General features: G+C 36.9%; 1 protein-coding gene across 1 annotated transcript; it reads left to right on the plus strand.

Annotated features, from left to right (window-relative positions):
- Positions 1-10,337: 10,337 nt before the first annotated feature.
- Positions 10,338-16,291, plus strand: ugt5g1 (UDP glucuronosyltransferase 5 family, polypeptide G1). The gene is made up of 2 exons (XM_048198624.1): positions 10,338-10,493; positions 14,357-16,291. The coding sequence occupies exon 2, from the start codon at positions 14,369-14,371 to the stop codon at positions 15,953-15,955; it is 1,587 nt and encodes a 528-aa protein (XP_048054581.1). The 5' UTR covers positions 10,338-10,493; positions 14,357-14,368; the 3' UTR covers positions 15,956-16,291.
- Positions 16,292-17,353: the final 1,062 nt, after the last annotated feature.

Raw genomic sequence — 17,353 nt, forward strand, 5'->3', positions numbered from 1 at the left:
TGTTGAAATTAATGTTGAGGATAAAAGTCATTAAATTTCGACAATAAAGGCGTTTCGGAAAAAAAGTAATTAAATTTAGAGAAAAAAGTCAAAATAAAATGCTGAGAATAAAGAGAATTTTGAGAATAAAGTCGTTTTTCGAGAAAAAATGTTGAAATTAAATGTTAAGAATAAACTCAATAAATTTTGAGAATAAAGTCGTTGTTTTGAGAAAGAAATAATTAAATTTCAATAACAAAAATTCAAAATAAAATGTTGAGAATAGACAAAAAAAGTTTGAAAATAAAGTCGTGTTTCAAGAAAAAAACTCGTCAAATTTAGAGAAAAATGTTGAAATAAAATGTTGAGAATAAAATCATTAAATTTTGAGAATAAAGTCGTGTTTCAAGAAAAAACTTGTTAAGTTTAGAGAGAAAAAGTCAAAATAAAATGTTGAGAATAAACTCACTAAAGTGTGAGAATAAAGGTGTTTCGAGAAAATACTCGTTAAATTTCGGGAAAAAATGTTGAAATTAAATGTTGAGGATAAAAATCATTAAATTTTGACAATAAAGGCGTTTCGAAAAAAAAGTCATTAAATTTAGAGAAAAAAGTCAAAATAAAATGCTGAGAATAAAGAGAATTTTGAGAATAAAGCCGTTGTTTTTCGAGAAAAAATGTTGAAATTAAATGTTAAGAATAAATTTTGAGAATAAAGTCATTGTTTTGAGAAAGAAATAATTAAATTTCAATCAAAAAGTCAAAATAAAATGTTGAGAATAGACAAAAAAAGTTTGAAAGTAAAGTCGTGTTTCGAGAAAAAAACTCGTCAAATTTAGAGAAAAAATGTTGAAATAAAATGTTGAGAATAAAATCATTACATTTTGAGAATAAAGTCATTGTTTTTCAAAAAAAACTTACATTTCGAGAAAAAATGTTGAAATTAAATGTTAAGAATACATTTTGAGAATAAAGTCGTTGTTTTGAGAAAGAAATAATTAAATTTCAAAAAAACAAAAAGTCAAAATAAAATGTTGAGAATAGACAAAAAAAGTTTGAAAGTAAAGTCGTGTTTCGAGAAAAAAACTCGTCAAATTTAGAGAAAAATGTTGAAATAAAATGTTGAGAATAAAATCATTAAATTTTGAGAATAAAGTCGTGTTTCAAGAAAAAACTTGTTAAGTTTAGAGAGAAAAAGTCAAAATAAAATGTTGAGAATAAACTCACTAAAGTGTGAGAATAAAGTTGTTTCGAGAAAATACTCGTTAAATTTCGGGAAAAAATGTTGAAATTAAATGTTGAGGATAAAAATCATTAAATTTTGACAATAAAGGCGTTTCGAAAAAAAAGTCATTAAATTTAGAGAAAAAAGTCAAAATAAAATGATGAGAATAAACAGAATTTTGAGAATAAAGCCGTTGTTTTTCGAAAAAAAAACGTAATTTTCGAGAAAGAATGTTGAAATTAAATGTTAAGAATAAACTCAATAAATTTTGAGAATAAAGTCGTTGTTTTGAGAAAGAAATAATTAAATTTCAATAACAAAAATTCAAAATAAAATGTTGAGAATAGACAAAAAAAGTTTGAAAATAAAGTCGTGTTTCAAGAAAAAACTTAAGTTTAGAGAGAAAAAATCTAAATAGAATGTTGAGAATAAACTCACTAAAGTGTGAGAATAAAGTTGTTTCGAGAAAATACTCGTTAAATTTTGGGAAAAAATGTTGAAATTAATGTTGAGGATAAAAATCATTACATTTTGACAATAAAGGCGTTTCGGAAAAAAGTAATTAAATTTAGAGAAAAAAGTCAAAATAAAATGCTGAGAATAAAGAGAATTTTGAGAATAAAGCCGTTGTTTTTCGAGAAAAAATGTTGAAATTAAATGTTAAGAATAAATTTTGAGAATAAAGTCATTGTTTTGAGAAAGAAATAATTAAATTTCAATCAAAAAGTCAAAATAAAATGTTGAGAATAGACAAAAAAAGTTTGAAAGTAAAGTCGTGTTTCGAGAAAAAAACTCGTCAAATTTAGAGAAAAAATGTTGAAATAAAATGTTGAGAATAAAATCATTACATTTTGAGAATAAAGTCATTGTTTTTCAAAAAAAACTTACATTTCGAGAAAAAATGTTGAAATTAAATGTTAAGAATACATTTCGAGAATAAAGTCGTTGTTTTGAGAAAGAAATAATTAAATTTCAAAAAAACAAAAAGTCAAAATAAAATGTTGAGAATAGACAAAAAAAGTTTGAAAGTAAAGTCGTGTTTCGAGAAAAAAACTCGTCAAATTTAGAGAAAAAATGTTGAAATAAAATGTTGAGAATAAAATCATTACATTTCGAGAATAAAGTCGTGTTTTGAGAAAAAACTCATTAAATTTCGAGAACAAAAAGTCGAAATAAAATGTTGAGAATAAACACATTCGATCAGTGTTCATTGCATACTGATAGAGGACATGACAGAGATGGATCACTTAGTCAAGCTATATTTTAAGCTTTTTTCGACTTTTTTCTGTAAACACGACTTTATTCTCGAAATTTAATGATTTTATTCTCAACATGGTACTTTTTTCAACGAAATTTAAAGAGTTTAATCTCGCATCATAATCTCGCATCATATTTTTTTATTATTACTTGGCCCTAATCCTCTTCCGTAGGTATATTTTAGATTTAATTATTAGATTTTATATAGTTTCAGCTGTGCTGCTGTGCTCACGTCAATGTAAAAAAAATTAAACTCTAAATAATAAATAGGTTGCATGTTCTTCATACAAAAATATAATGCCTAATTTTTGTCTATTGATTTGGTGAAAAATGACCCAGACTGACTCATAATATTTGTAATAATTACCCCATTAACAAGTACAGATTTCTGTGGATAAACGTCCTCTGGTACACGAAGAACAACTGCAGAAGGACACCTTGTGAAAATGAATTTGTTCCTCTCAGCGTGAAGCAGGACACTAATACACGAGTCCGTGCGTTTCAAAAGCAGTGTAATATTTCAAAGAGATGCACCTCTTCAAATGTGGCATTATTCCTTTAGAGGGATCGTATGACTAGTCACTCGTCTGACAACAACAAGTTTCGTCTAGAGCTTCTTGAAGGTTATTTAAGGTTGTTGCGTTTCATTCTGTTCATGCAAATTGGAAGATCAGAGACGTTCGAAATAAAAAGATTTGTGGAGCACGAGATAAACGCATGCTTTTTCTGCCTGTTATACACTGACAGAAGTCATCTCTTTGATATTTTTGCACAAAATCCAGAAGTGGAACAAAAAGTATGACTGTATGTTGAGGCGTCTGTTTTTGTGAAAACTGCAAATGTGCAGCCTGGAGTACAAAAACCTCAAGGTCGTCACCAAACCACGTCTAAGCGGAAAGCCCATTTCTCTTTCTCACTAAATTGTCTGGCCTCTAATCCAAATAGAAGTGACTGAAGATGCTTGGCTGGTCGTAATCTACAACTCGTCCTTCCTAAATGCTTTAATCTCTGTAATCTGACATATTCATTTCTCAGTGAAAGCGTGAAGTTAGGTTGAGGGAGTCTAAGGATGACCTTTCCACCACCAAAAGAACAATTAAACCCTAAAAAAGCCCTATTGTTGAGTTTCTCCACTAATGATGATCACAATTATTTTCAATTATTGTAATGTTGTAATTGAAAGGCGATCTAAAGGCCGCTGACAGCTCCTTTTGAGAGTGAGGACAGAGCCACATTTATTCTCACCATCGGCGTTAATTAGCTTCTGTTGCCGTGCTAGTCTTTCCTACAACCCACTTTCAGCCGAACTAACACAGACGGGTCTGACCCGCAGCTTTGTTTCTATCTGACAAGGTCTGACGTCGCTCTAATGGCTCGTGTTCTTTTATGAAACGTGTTAGCTTGTTAGCATTGCCTTATTTTTTGGTCTTATAACTCATGCCTTTTTTATGAAAGCTTGGATGTCTTATGAGGTGAGTTGAACGATGCTTCTAAAATTAAAACCGTTCTCTTGTCGATACGGTGAGATTTATGCAAATATTCTGAACATAAACGAGCTGAGCAAGCCTGACCCAATTTGCCTCCTTAAAAGTTCTGCTGACACATGGAAGAACGGTGTACTTTTAACAGAAGAAAAACTTTCCGTCCTCAACTATCAATCTCTGACGGAAGGTATGAATGTATTGAAGCAATAGTTAAACCCTCAAGCAAATGATTATTCTGTCAATAATTACTCACCCTCGTGTCGTCCCAAACCTGTACGCTCTTATGTTTCTTCAAAAGGAGGATTTTTTTGAAGAAACAGGCAAGTGGTCACGTCTATCAAGCTCCAAAAATGCAATATTATGCAGTGTGATGCAACCTGATAAATATAAAAAGAGACACTATGTTACGATTCATAAAAGCTATAAACTTTTGAACTGCACATCTACACTTCTCATTGCATGACTGAAAAAAGCAAGAAAGCAAAGGTCAGAACATTAAAGCTTTAATTACTGTTTAAACAGACTTTAAAACTCTAAAACTAGGGTGAATTTAGGTTGATTGGGACACATTTTCCCAATCAACCCTATGTATATGCTTACTAAAGTGTCCATACTTACAATGAAAATGCATGCCTGATCTGCTTTAATAGCAGTAAGACAAGTCACATTTATTTAAATAGTGCTTTATACATTGCAGATTGTTTCAAAGCAGCTTCGCAGTAATAAAAGTTTTGCAAAGTTTTTCATTTTTGAAACAAATACAATTTCAGCTGTAAAACAGCTCTAAAAAGACAAGTGTCATTTCAGTTTTGATTCATGCTGCAAAGTTCATCATTTCTGAAACATATTCATACAATTCTACTCTTTAACTATATTTTTGTCCCCAGAATGTGACCCCACAGATCATTTATTATAGCTTGTCAAATTTGCCGCTATTTGGGTGTGAGCGAAAACGCGCCATTTTTGTGTGTGTCCCTTTAAATGCAAATGAGCTGCTGCTCCCGCCCCCTTTCCAGAAGAGGGCGGAGCTTTAACAGCTCAACAACAACAAAGCTGGAGAATCTCACGCAGCCAACATGAGGATTGTCAGTAACGGTGTTCAGCCTTACATTGTTCAAACCGGAGTCGACACTGATGGAGAGACTCAGGAAGAAGTTACAACTTTTAGACGTTTCTGAATGGTTAGTGGATAAATTGATGTAGTTGCTGTGGAGTTGATTCAACTCATCCACTAGCATGTGCCGTCATGTTCATCTTTTGTGTTGAATTGACCCTCGTTTGTGAAGCAGTCCGGCGTAAAATGACGGCATGACAACAACACTCTACTATAACAACTCTTCTTCTTCTCTAAAGCAGCCCAACATGGCCCCGCCCCCTTTGTTGCGTGTTCTCAGGGGCGGGGTTTATGTAAATTTGGGGGTTTGTGATATCACCAACTTGGGAAGAAGCTCGTTGTAGTCCCTACCAGCCGTTTGTTGTAGTCCTTAAAGGATAATTTCACTTCAGAATTCAAATTTCCTGATAATTTACTCACCTCCATGTCATCCAAGATGTTCATGTCTTTCTTTCTTCAGTCGAAAAGAAATGAAGGTTTTTGAGGAAAACATTCCAGGATTTTTGTCCATATAGTGGACTTCAATGGGGTTCAACGGGTTGAAGGTCCAAATGTCAGTTTCAGTGCAGCTTCAAAGAGCTCTACATGATCCCAGACGAGTCTTATCTAGAGAAACAATTGGTCCTTTTCTAAGGTAAGTGCTTACAAAGCAAACATGCAAAGACTAAGTCAAATGGCCTTTGCAAAAAAAGGTAAAACAATGATGTTGGACCATTTTGAAGTTAGAGGAGAAAATGAGATCGAGTTTTTTGTCCCACTGCGGTACTTCCGCCTACATCATGCGTGACCTTTCCAAAATACAGCTAGAACATTTGTGGTTAAAAACTATATAATTTTCTTTTAGAAAATGACCAATTGTTTCTCTAGATAAGACTCTTATTCCTCGTCTGGGATCATGTAGAGCTCTTTGAAGCTGCACTGAAACTGACATTTGGACCTTCAACCCGTTGAACCCCAGTGAAGTCCACTATATGGAGAAAAATCCTGGAATGTTTTCCTCAAACACCTTAACGTCTTTTCGACCGAAGAAAGAAAGACATAAACATCTTGAATGACATGGGGGTGAGTAAATTATCAGGAAATTTTAATTCTGAAGTGAACTAATCCTTTAAAAATCGATAAAGAAAATATCTCCCTTTGCACTGAACTTTGAGCGTCGTAACTTTGCAGATGTTGTTTATGCTCAAACAGCAACATTACACACTAATTAAAGTAAAAAAAAAGTCATATCATAACCTTTAATACTGCTCTAATCATAAAAATAAAATCAGCCCACAAAAAAAGATATGCTCCCCTTAATAGCTTTAATAAAGTTAGCTAGTATTTTGTAGTGTAACTTTTTTTTTTTCTGTTGAGCATCTTGTCTGTAGCCTAAGTACTGTAAATTATGAATAACTCCACAGTTTCAAAGCATCACACTACACATTCTCCCACACGAGTCGCAGCAGGGCCCCCGATGCCTCTTTCACACTGATTTTATAGCCAGTCTTAAATACACATGCAGGCCATTGCCCATTTTATAGGACTCATTATCGGAGTGTTGGGGAAAGAACTAATTATTTACATTAGGCCTGTAGCTTATGGCACGTCAGGGCCAGTCGATTTCAGTGGGCCGATGTTTAATGTGCGCCTTCATTCCAGCATCAGGCTCTCAATTATTCATCTCTTATAGTCTTTCTGTCTGAGGGACCCCATGCATTCTTGATTTGCAAAAGCGATTGGTGAGGATGCAGATATATGATGAATTCAGCTCAACACAACAACAATAACAGCATTCGTTTTAAAAACACAACAGGGGAAGAAAAACAGGTTACTGCACACTGATCTTTAGCTATAAAAAATATATATAGGTATATAAGAGACTAGTTTAGGTTTCACTTGCCTGTCACATGTTGCATCCAGTATCATCCTGGAAATGTAAACATATTAATAATAGCTAGTTATGCATTTCATTTTAATGCAAAGTATCTAATTTCATGTAAAAAAAAATCTAAACTTGTTGTAGTCTGACCAAATAATGAGTAAAGCAAGAGATTCAGTTTTTGGCCTGGAAAAGTCATGAAAAGTTAACATAAAAAGTTAATGCGAATATAGATTTTTCTAGTTGCTATAAAAGAGGCTATGCTTCCAGAATAACAGAAGTAGTCATGGAAATTCATTGGTCAAAAAGAAAGTATATTTCTCACCTTGAATTTGAGATTTATTTCTTATTTATTTTTATAAATGTGAGTCTGTGGGGCAGAAGTCTTACTGCACTACTAGAAGTGAGACATCAATAAAATGAAGACTTTATTCTTGTGAATGTGGAACTCTGTATAAAGTTACACACGAAAGATATCTTTCAGCTAAATCTCTTTGTACAACACTGGCATGCTGATGTCCTTCACCTCTACATTCATTCTTTGAAACGGCGCGAGAGATTCAGCTGAAACACAATGACTGAACAGGGCAGATATGCAACGTAAAATAAACGTTTATCTCAAATTGTTCACTGAAAAATATGACAATTCAAAGCTTAAAAATGGCAATTCACTTAACTTTATGCATACTGATTTATTTTCTTACAATTGAAGTAGAAAACAAGTTATCTGAATCATGTAAAAACAGTTCAAACATTGTTTCATAACGCTTTCAAAGTGAAATGTCAAGTAAGCGCGTTCAGTTTTATTTGAAACGGATGAACGTGAATCTGGCACTGTTTTATTAAGCTGGTAGTTGTATTGTAGCAGTTCAGAAATGAAATGTCTGGTGAATGGCACTAAAAGGTTAATGCACTATTGTGTTTGAAAATAATGTACCACCTACACTAAACCTGACAGATAGTGTTAACAAAAGCAAATGTGAGATAAAAACACACTTACTGAAGCAAAATGCTATTTTAGCTTGCTTCTAGTCTTTGAGCTCTTTTATCGGGACTCTCATTACAAGTGCAATGCTGTACCAGCTGTGCTACCGAGCAAGTTTACTAAGCCACACACATGGAGCTGGTTATGTGATGCAAACCTCAAAGTGTATTAGTTTACAAATCATGCACTATGTTAAAAGAGTTTTGAGGTCATAACAGTAATGTGCAAGGAACCATGCGAAAATAAGTCTCTGTATTAGTATAGTAATAGTATTCTCTGTCGCTTCATAAAATTAAGGTTGAACCACTGCAGTCACATCAACTGTTTTCACAATGTCTTTAGTATCTTTCTGGACCTTAAAATTCGTGGTTATATTGCTGTCTATGGATGAGTAATTTATCTCTCGGATTTCATCAAAAATATCTTAATTTGTTTTGCGAAGATAACCGAAGGTTTTACAAGTGTGGAATGTCATGAGGATGAGTAATTAATGTCAATTAATGAACTAACCCTTTAAGTTAAATCTGTCCTCTCAAGTGAAATTTCAGTAGGCTACCATCTTATTTTTGTTGTCGCTTTCATTTACTCATTGGCTCACTTGATCACAGACTATGGTCAGCTATGAATGTAGATTTTAAAGGCTGAATGCTTTCAGCACACTGGTTGTCTGGATGTGGCAGCTGTATTTTCTCTCTGCAAGTTTCTTTACACTGTATAAAATTATTATTACAATTAGTTATCACAACTTAAAATGTAGCTTTTTTTGTTGTATGTACTTAAAAATCCAAGTTGACTAAACTTAAAATTTTAAGGCATCACAAACACTTACATTTTATTAGTTATTGTAATATTCTAATGCACAAGTGGATGTTTGAAGAGAAAGCAAGATTAGTAGTATATTCAAGAAAAACGCATTTTGCTGTTTTGCATTACAATTTTACGGAGCCCCGGACATGACAAGCAGGAAAAAAATAGTAGGCTAAATCGTGCGCACGATTTACTAATTCATTCCCTCGATTTACTAAAACGTGCACACAATTTACTATTTCATTACCTTGATTTACTAAAACATGCGCACAATTTACTATTTCGTTCCCTTTATTTACTAAAACGTGCTCACGATTTACTGTTTCGTTACCTCGATTTACTAAAACATGCTCACGATTTACTGTTTCGTTACCTCGATTTACTAAAACATGCTCACGATTTACTGTTTCGTTCCCTTTATTTACTAAAACGTGCTCACGATTTACTGTTTCGTTACCTCGATTTACTAAAACATGCTCACGATTTACTGTTTCGTTACCTTGATTTACTAAAAAGTGCTCACGATTTACTGTTTCGTTACCTCGATTTACTAAAATGTGTGAACGATTTACTGTTTCGTTACCTCGATTTACTAAAACATGCTCACGATTTACTGTTTCGTTACCTTGATTTACTAAAAAGTGCTCACGATTTACTGTTTCGTTACCTCGATTTACTAAAACGTGAGCACGATTTACTATTTCGTTACCTTGATTTACTAAAACGTGCTCACGATTTACTGTTTCGTTACCTCGATTTACTAAAACATGCGCACGATTTACTATTTTGTTTCCTTGATTTACTAAAATGTGTGAACGATTTACTGTTTCGTTACCTCGATTTACTAAAACATGCGCACAATTTACTGTTTCGTTACCTCGATTTACTAAAATGTGCGAACAATTTACTGTTTCCTTACCTTGATTTACTAAAACGTGCTCACGATTTACTATTTCGTTACCTCAATTTACTAAAACGTGCTCACGATTTACTGTTTCCTTACCTTGATTTACTAAAACGTGTGCACGATTTACTGTTTCGTTACCTCGATTTACTAAAATGTGCGAACAATTTACTGTTTCCTTACCTTGATTTACTAAAACGTGTGCACGATTTACTATTTCGTTACCTCAATTTACTAAAACGTGCTCACGATTTACTGTTTCGTTACCTTGATTTACTAAAATGCGAACGATTTACTATTTTGTTCCTTTGATTTACTAAAATCTGCGAACAATTTACTATTTCGTTCCCTTGATTTACTAAAATGTGCAAACGATTAACTATTTTATCATGCACATGATTTATAAATCGAGGGAACGAATTAGTAAATCGAGGGAACGAATTAGTAAATTAGTAAAGTACAAACTCATTGTGCTGCCTTTTGCTTTGCAAAGAACAGGTTAATGTTTAAGTGCAATTCACTTGAAGATTAACTGATCCAAGCTGGGGGTTTTTTTGGTTTGTTTGTTTGTTTTGGCAAACAAAGCTATGAGTGAGCTGATTGTTGGTAGTCCTTTCTTTTTGTTTTCAACCTAAATCTTTACATTGATTCACATGAATAAAAACAGGGAATCAGTAGAGACATTATCCAGAGGCACTTTAGATGTCAGTATAAGAAAGAAAAAACAGACTTTTGGCATGTCTTACACAGTGTGGCTGAATGTGATCTTATCTGTGTTGAATGTGTGTTTATAAATTTTGGAAGTCCAAAGCTTGTTTTGGCAGCTTTTGCACCAGACAACCAGAGCTTCAACAGGATTGACCGAGTCATACAAAAGGTAATGTAAAACTTCCTGAATGTTTTAGTTAATCACATATACTTGTAATACTTTAAACAAAGATCAGTACTAATGTGTCAAAAATCAGATGTTTTCATTTTGTGTTAGGTGATATTAAAATTCTTGATTTATGGGCACATGGCACAATATAGCCAACCCAATCTCACAGCAATTCGTACGTATTTTACGAGGTGGCTAATTTGTATGAATTCATACGACCTCACTCATATGAATTCATACGTTTTTTGCTAAATCGTACGTATTTTACGAGTTGACAAATTCGTATGAATTGATACGAATGACCTACCCCAAACCTCGCGCCTAAAACTAACCGTCACTGGGGTTTAGACAAATCGTACGAATTCGTACGAGTGAGGTCGTATGAATTCATACGAATTAGCCACCTCGTAAAATAAGTACAAATTGGTCGTGAGATAGCGCTGCTATAGCTTGTTAAAAAGCCTTTTGGTTACTTTTTTGTAAGGATTAATAGAATGAGGTCATCTGTAGATATTTGAGCTACAAATGCATAGTGACAGGGCAGATAGGTTGGAAGAGAAAGCCCATGAGAGGAGCTGGAGGGGATTTAGGAAAGAAAGAGAAAGAGAGAGTTCCTAACAGTAAAGACTTAGTCATTCAGGATTAGACAAATATCTTATACTGAACATCTGCAGAGCATTTGTTTTTGCTTGTTACCTCAAGATCTGGAGATTAACATTCTGCACATGGTCACAGATATCATTTGTTCCAGCTCACAAGTGCATTATTATCTAAAAACAAATTCCAGTATTGTGATGTAGATGCATGACAGATCAAACAAAAACAACCATGCTCTCGTTCTGATTTTAAATGACCTGTTTTCTTTTAATGTGCCCTCATAAATCATCCATGATGCTTATTGGTAAATATTATCAAATTCTGAGAAGTTATGTTATATGCTCAGGGCCAAATTTGTTGCAATTTAATACGTTTCATACATGAAACTCGAGACCATATTGTAATGGTCTTGGTCTTCTCATGGACTTTTGACTTGGAAATGACTCGTACTCAAACATATTAGTAATCTGACTCATTCCCGAGTCCAGTCCCATTCAAAATAATTGATTATTACTGTTACAATCGCTCCCAGGAAGACGAAGACGAATATAGAAATCCAACAAGGTTTCTTTACAAGACTTAAAGGTAATCCAAAAACATTACAGTGTGCTACAACACAAGTTAACACAAGCAATACCAGAAAAACAAAAGAGTGAAAAGGCAGGAACTTAAAGGTCCCGTTTTTCGTGGTTTTCTGAAGCTTTGATTGTGTTTTATTCACTCTTTATTCCTCTTGAGTTAGAGAGGCCAATGAGGTATGTATTTTATCGTGTTAATTGCTTTGCCGTATGTGTGTTATGTGACCGTGTGTTAACGTATAATTAGTCAATTAAGTGTATTTTCTTACTTGTTGAATGTGCATTTTATTTATTCGTTTTGTGTGTATTTTTCGTTCATTATTATGTGTAAAACACCACTTTTAGAGGGTTAATTTAAGTTTTACGTATTTCCTTTCATAGTTCTGACGGCATTGTTGGGACATAAAAGGCTCAAATGTACAAGACATGATGAAGACTCGTGTCCGAATAAATGTCTGTTAAAAATCAAGAACGACCTGAGCCTTTGCTTCAACTCGAGGGGAGTAACAAAACATGTCTTTAATTTTACCCTATCAATTTGAGCCGGAATCAGACCCGGTGATTGGACTGCGGGATGAAAATAACAGCGTTTCGACGACATGGCGACAAACACACTCTACAAACGCAACTCTTGTGTATTCCTGTGGGCGGAGGTTAGTCAAAAAACTGTTTTAGTGACGTCATTAAAGAAGGATGTAGAGGGATGTAGTCCAAACTGGCCGTTCGATGTGGGCGACTTAAATAAAATAAAATATCTTGCTTGGCATTGAACTTTGACCTTTAAAATTTTACAGATTTTATTTATAGTCTAACAACAACATTACACACTAACTAAAGTTTGAAACATGGGATCACGAAGAACGGGACCTTTAAATACAAGGCAAATGAGGGAACTAATAATGAACACCTGTGATGATTAAATTAATTACCATGACAACTAAAAGGTGGTGGGAGAACAGAACAAAGGAAGACATGTGACATATGAAAACAAACTAAAAGTCCATGAAAATAAGATGAACATAACTGTAACATAACGCCCCCCTCTGAGTAGGCACGTCCTTGCGCCGTAACAAAATGATAAACTAAAGAGGGAGGGAGGGTGGAGGCTTTGGAGGAGGGCGAGGAGCTGGAGAAGGGCTGGTGAGAAGGAGCAGGCAGAGGGCTGGCAGAGACAGGCAGGCTAAGAGGCAGAGATTCCACAGAGGAATAGATGGGAGCATCCATGGGGGCGGTAACGGGAGGAGCGGCCAGATGGCACCGACCCAGAGCACGGTAATGAAGACAGCCCACGGCGGTGTCGATTGAAGGAGAAGCCAAGGCGTGGTAGACGATCTCCGTGGGACAACCAATGGAGACTGAGCCGATGTCAGGGGATCCCCAGGCGATGACGGAGAGCTGATGGGACTGAGTGACGCCGCTGGAACTGGAGGCGCGGTGTCGAACTCCCGAGGTGACATCAGAGCTCCCGAAACCTGAAGTGGACCCAGTTCGACCATGGACCTAGGCGAGTCCGGAGGGAAGGAGGATCCCACTGCAGCCGTAGGGGTGGAGAGCCGAAGAACAGCGGGAGGCTTGTAAGTCCGTGGTGCAAGGGTGACGACTGACCAAAGGCGAGCCGACGGGACAGGGGAGTCTGGTGTAGCTACATGGTGGAGGGTTTCTGGTGGAGTCGAGGGTGGTAGGAGACAAGGTGAAGCCAACCGGTCGACAGTCCGAGGTGTTACGATGGAATCAGAGGCCGGAGGCTGAGCCAGAGGATCCACTAGATCTGCCAATGCTGTTGAGTGCAGACACGGAGACTTCACCTTACTATCAGTAAACACCGGGAAAGACGAGGGGCTGCAGGAGGACAGCTGAGGCAGGGCTGGAGAAATGGCAGTGCTCGATGGTGGAGGTGAGACAGGGAGATTAGGGTGGGAAGCAGTACCTCAGTATTTCAGTCAATGAGCCAGTCTTCCCCAGTGCCGAACTCCACCAATATCCCCACCGGGGCGGCTGTTGCCGGCTCACACCCCTGGTCAGACTCACATGGGAACTTCGGCTCCGGGGCTCTAGTGGGCGCTGTGATTGCAGGCTCCATCCTAGCGGCGAGCGGAAGCTCTCCGTCTGTGGGGGGCTAAGGCGTTGTCATCTCCATGGTGATGGGTGCTGGTGGGCTGTGCTCTGGGTCGGCTTGCGAGACGTCTGTGGGGTGTGGCTGGACGAGCCTGCTGGAATCCTCCGTTTCGCCTACTGTGAACTCGGATCTGCTTGTCCACATTTTTTAAATACAGAGATAGTATATTAAAAGTGCATTTTAGTTCATATTTCATGGTGTCTCAAAATAGCACAGTTGGGTACACTTAGATGTTCTTAAGATGATCTTAAGAAGTACTAAAGAAGAATTTTTAGTATATTAAGTACAAAATTAGTGCTGGAAAATAGAGCACTTTAAGTACATTATTGAAATGTACTTTTTTTTTTTCACCTGGGGTATAATGTTGAGTTATATGTAAAAAGTATTTTCATTTTATATAATAAAAAGTAGCTGGCACAAATCAAAAAATGCCTCCAAAAGATTCATATTCAACTTCTGTCTCCCACAAGTGTTCTGTTTATTTCCATTTTGAACATACAGTATGTGCTATCATAACAATGTCTATTGTATATGTGAAATCTTGCACTCTCTCACTCTTTGTGTATTTACAGCTTTTCTAAAAGATGGATTTGAGGTCCAAACAACTATCTGCACTGACTTGTCTACTCTTTGTGTTGTGCTGCTGTCATGGTGGAAATATCCTGGTGTTGCCTGAGGATGGTAGTCACTGGGTGAACATGCAAATCATTCTGAGAAATCTCCACACCCGCGGCCATAACCTTACTATGGTACGTTCGTCTAAAAGTTGGTACATCCAGGAGAATTCTTTCTTCTACCGCACCATCACTGTCAACCCAATGGAGACCGAAGACATCGGCCCTGACTACTTTAAGATAATGATAGAGAGGTCGCTAGCTCTACAAAGGATGTTGCCCTTCTTTCGTTTCTTTGAACAGCTGAAAGATATTGCCAACATACTAAAGGTATTTCACAACGGAGCGCTTCGAATGATTTCTGCCATTTTGGATGACGCAGCACTTGTCGAACACTTACGAGAGGCTAAGTTTGACCTGCTTCTAACAGACCCAGCATTCCCAGCCGGAGTCCTGTTAGCTAATTTCCTCCACCTTCCCATGGTTTACAATGTACGTTACCTAAATGCAGGGGATGCTCACATGCAAATTGCTCCATCACCTCCATCCCATGTCCCAATATATAATTCATTGCTTCATGACCAAATGACCTTCCTGCAACGGATGGAAAATTTCCTACAGTATCTGTTCAGCATACTCCAAGAGCAATACATCATCGTGCCCATTTATAGTGAACTGCTTGAGCGTCACTTCCCGCCTGGCACTGATCTTCTGTTAATGCAGCAATCTGCTGACATTTGGTTGATGAGAGTGGACTTTGTTTTTGAGTTTCCACGACCCACCATGCCTAACGTGGTCTACATAGGCGGCTTTCAATGTCAACCGGCTCAAGCACTTCCTGAGGAACTGGAAGAGTTTATGCAGAGCTCTGGAGAGCATGGAGTAGTCATCATGTCCTTGGGAGCTGTGGTCGGTGCTCTGCCTACAGCGATCACAGAGGCCATTGCTACAGCCTTTGCTGAGATCCCTCAGAAAGTCGTGTGGAGGTACCACGGGGAACGACCCTTGACCCTGGGAAACAACACTTTACTTCTAGAGTGGTTTCCTCAGAATGATCTCCTGGGCCATCCAAAGACTCGCGTGTTTGTATCTCACGGGGGCACCAATGGTATCTATGAAGCTATTTACCATGGAGTCCCTGTCTTGGCTTTGCCGCTTCTCTTTGACCAGTTTGACAACGTTCTGCGCCTGCAGGTTCGAAGTGCGGCTCGAGTGCTTCAAGTTGCAACGCTTACGTCGCAAGAATTCCTCGAAGCCCTCAAAGACGTCCTTGAGAACCCGCTGTACCGAAGCAGCATCCGCAAACTGTCAGAGCTGCATCGCGATCGGCCCTTGTCTCCTCTCGATAGTGCCACTTTTTGGATTGAATATGTCATGAGACACAGAGGAGCAGCTCATCTTCGCTCAGAGGCTATTAATTTGCCTTGGTACTCTTACCACAACCTAGATGTGTTGGCATTTCTACTGCCATTCACTGCAATTGCTCTTTTGACCTCAGTATATATCTGCAAGCTTTTGTGTTGCAGGAAGTCAATAAAAAAGAGGAAGGTGGACTGAACTGAGCTTTTGATATGCACTTAATTTTATATGTACTTATTGCAAAACTGGGTGAAACTAAATTAAATATGTCATGGAGTTTGCAAAAATCTTTTTCCTACCCAACCTGGTATAGTTCTGACTTTATGGTTGTGACTGCTCAAAAAGCATCTTTGTATCTTTTGTGCACTAAATTCTTGCAAACCATATAAACTACACTATTCTAATTGTGGATTAGAATCCTCAACACCTTATCTAGTGCCTATAAAGAAGCCAGTGAGATGTGTTCCCAGTTCAGCCTTGATGTTGTTCCCTCTCCCAATGTGAATGTGTTTTAAATCATCATTAAAGGTTTATTAGGCAACTTCTTTGCTTGTTTAAATTCTAATCCACTTCCTGGTATTTCTTATCTCAGGTCATGAATTCTTTCCTGCTGTCATTCATTTACCACATGTTTACACAACGTGCTGGGTAGTTTTATTTAAAGGTGCCATCGAACGTTTTTTTTACAAGATGTAATGTAAGTCTAAGGTGTCCCTTGAATCTGTCTGTGAAGTTTCAAATCAAAATACCCCATAGATTTTTTTGAATTAATTTTTTATTTTGGGGCATAATTAGAAATGCGCCGATTCAGGCTGCGGCCCCTTTAATTGCTCGCGCTCTCCACCCCCTCCCAAGCTCTTGACTCTATCATTGCATAAACAAAGTTCACACAGCTAATATAACCCTCAAAATGGATCTTTACAAAGTGTTCGTCATGCATGCTGCATGCATACATCGGATTATGTGAGTATGGTATTTATTTGGATGTTTACATTTGATTCTGAATGAGTTTGATAGTGCTTCGTGGCTAACGGCTAATGCTACACTGTTGGAGAGATTTATAAAGAATGAAGTTGTGTTTATGAATTATAGAGACTGCAAGTGTTTAATAATGAAATGAGGCTCTTGTCTCCGTGAATACAGTAAGAAATGATGATAACTTTAACCACATTTAACAGTACATTAGCAACATGCTAACGAAACATTTAGAAAGACAGTTTACAAATATCACTAAAAATATCATGTTATCATGGATCATGTCAGTTATTATTGCGCCATCTGCCATTTTTTGCTATTGTTCTTGTTTGCTTACCTAGTCTGATGATTCAGCTGTGCACAGATCCAGACGTTAATACTGGCTGCCCTTGTCTAATGCCTTGAACATGAGCTGGCATATGCAAATATTGGGGGCGTACATATTAATGATCCCGACTGTTACGTAACAGTCGGTGTTATGTTGAGATTCGCCTGTTCTTCAGAGGCCTTTTAAACAAATGAGATTTATATAAGAAGGAGGAAACAATGGAGTTTGAGACTCACTGTATGTCATTTCCATGTACTGAACTCTTGTTATTTAACTATGCCGAGGTAAATTCA

This window comes from Megalobrama amblycephala, linkage group LG8 (genome assembly GCF_018812025.1).
Source record: "Megalobrama amblycephala isolate DHTTF-2021 linkage group LG8, ASM1881202v1, whole genome shotgun sequence".
NCBI lineage: Eukaryota > Metazoa > Chordata > Actinopteri > Cypriniformes > Xenocyprididae > Megalobrama > Megalobrama amblycephala.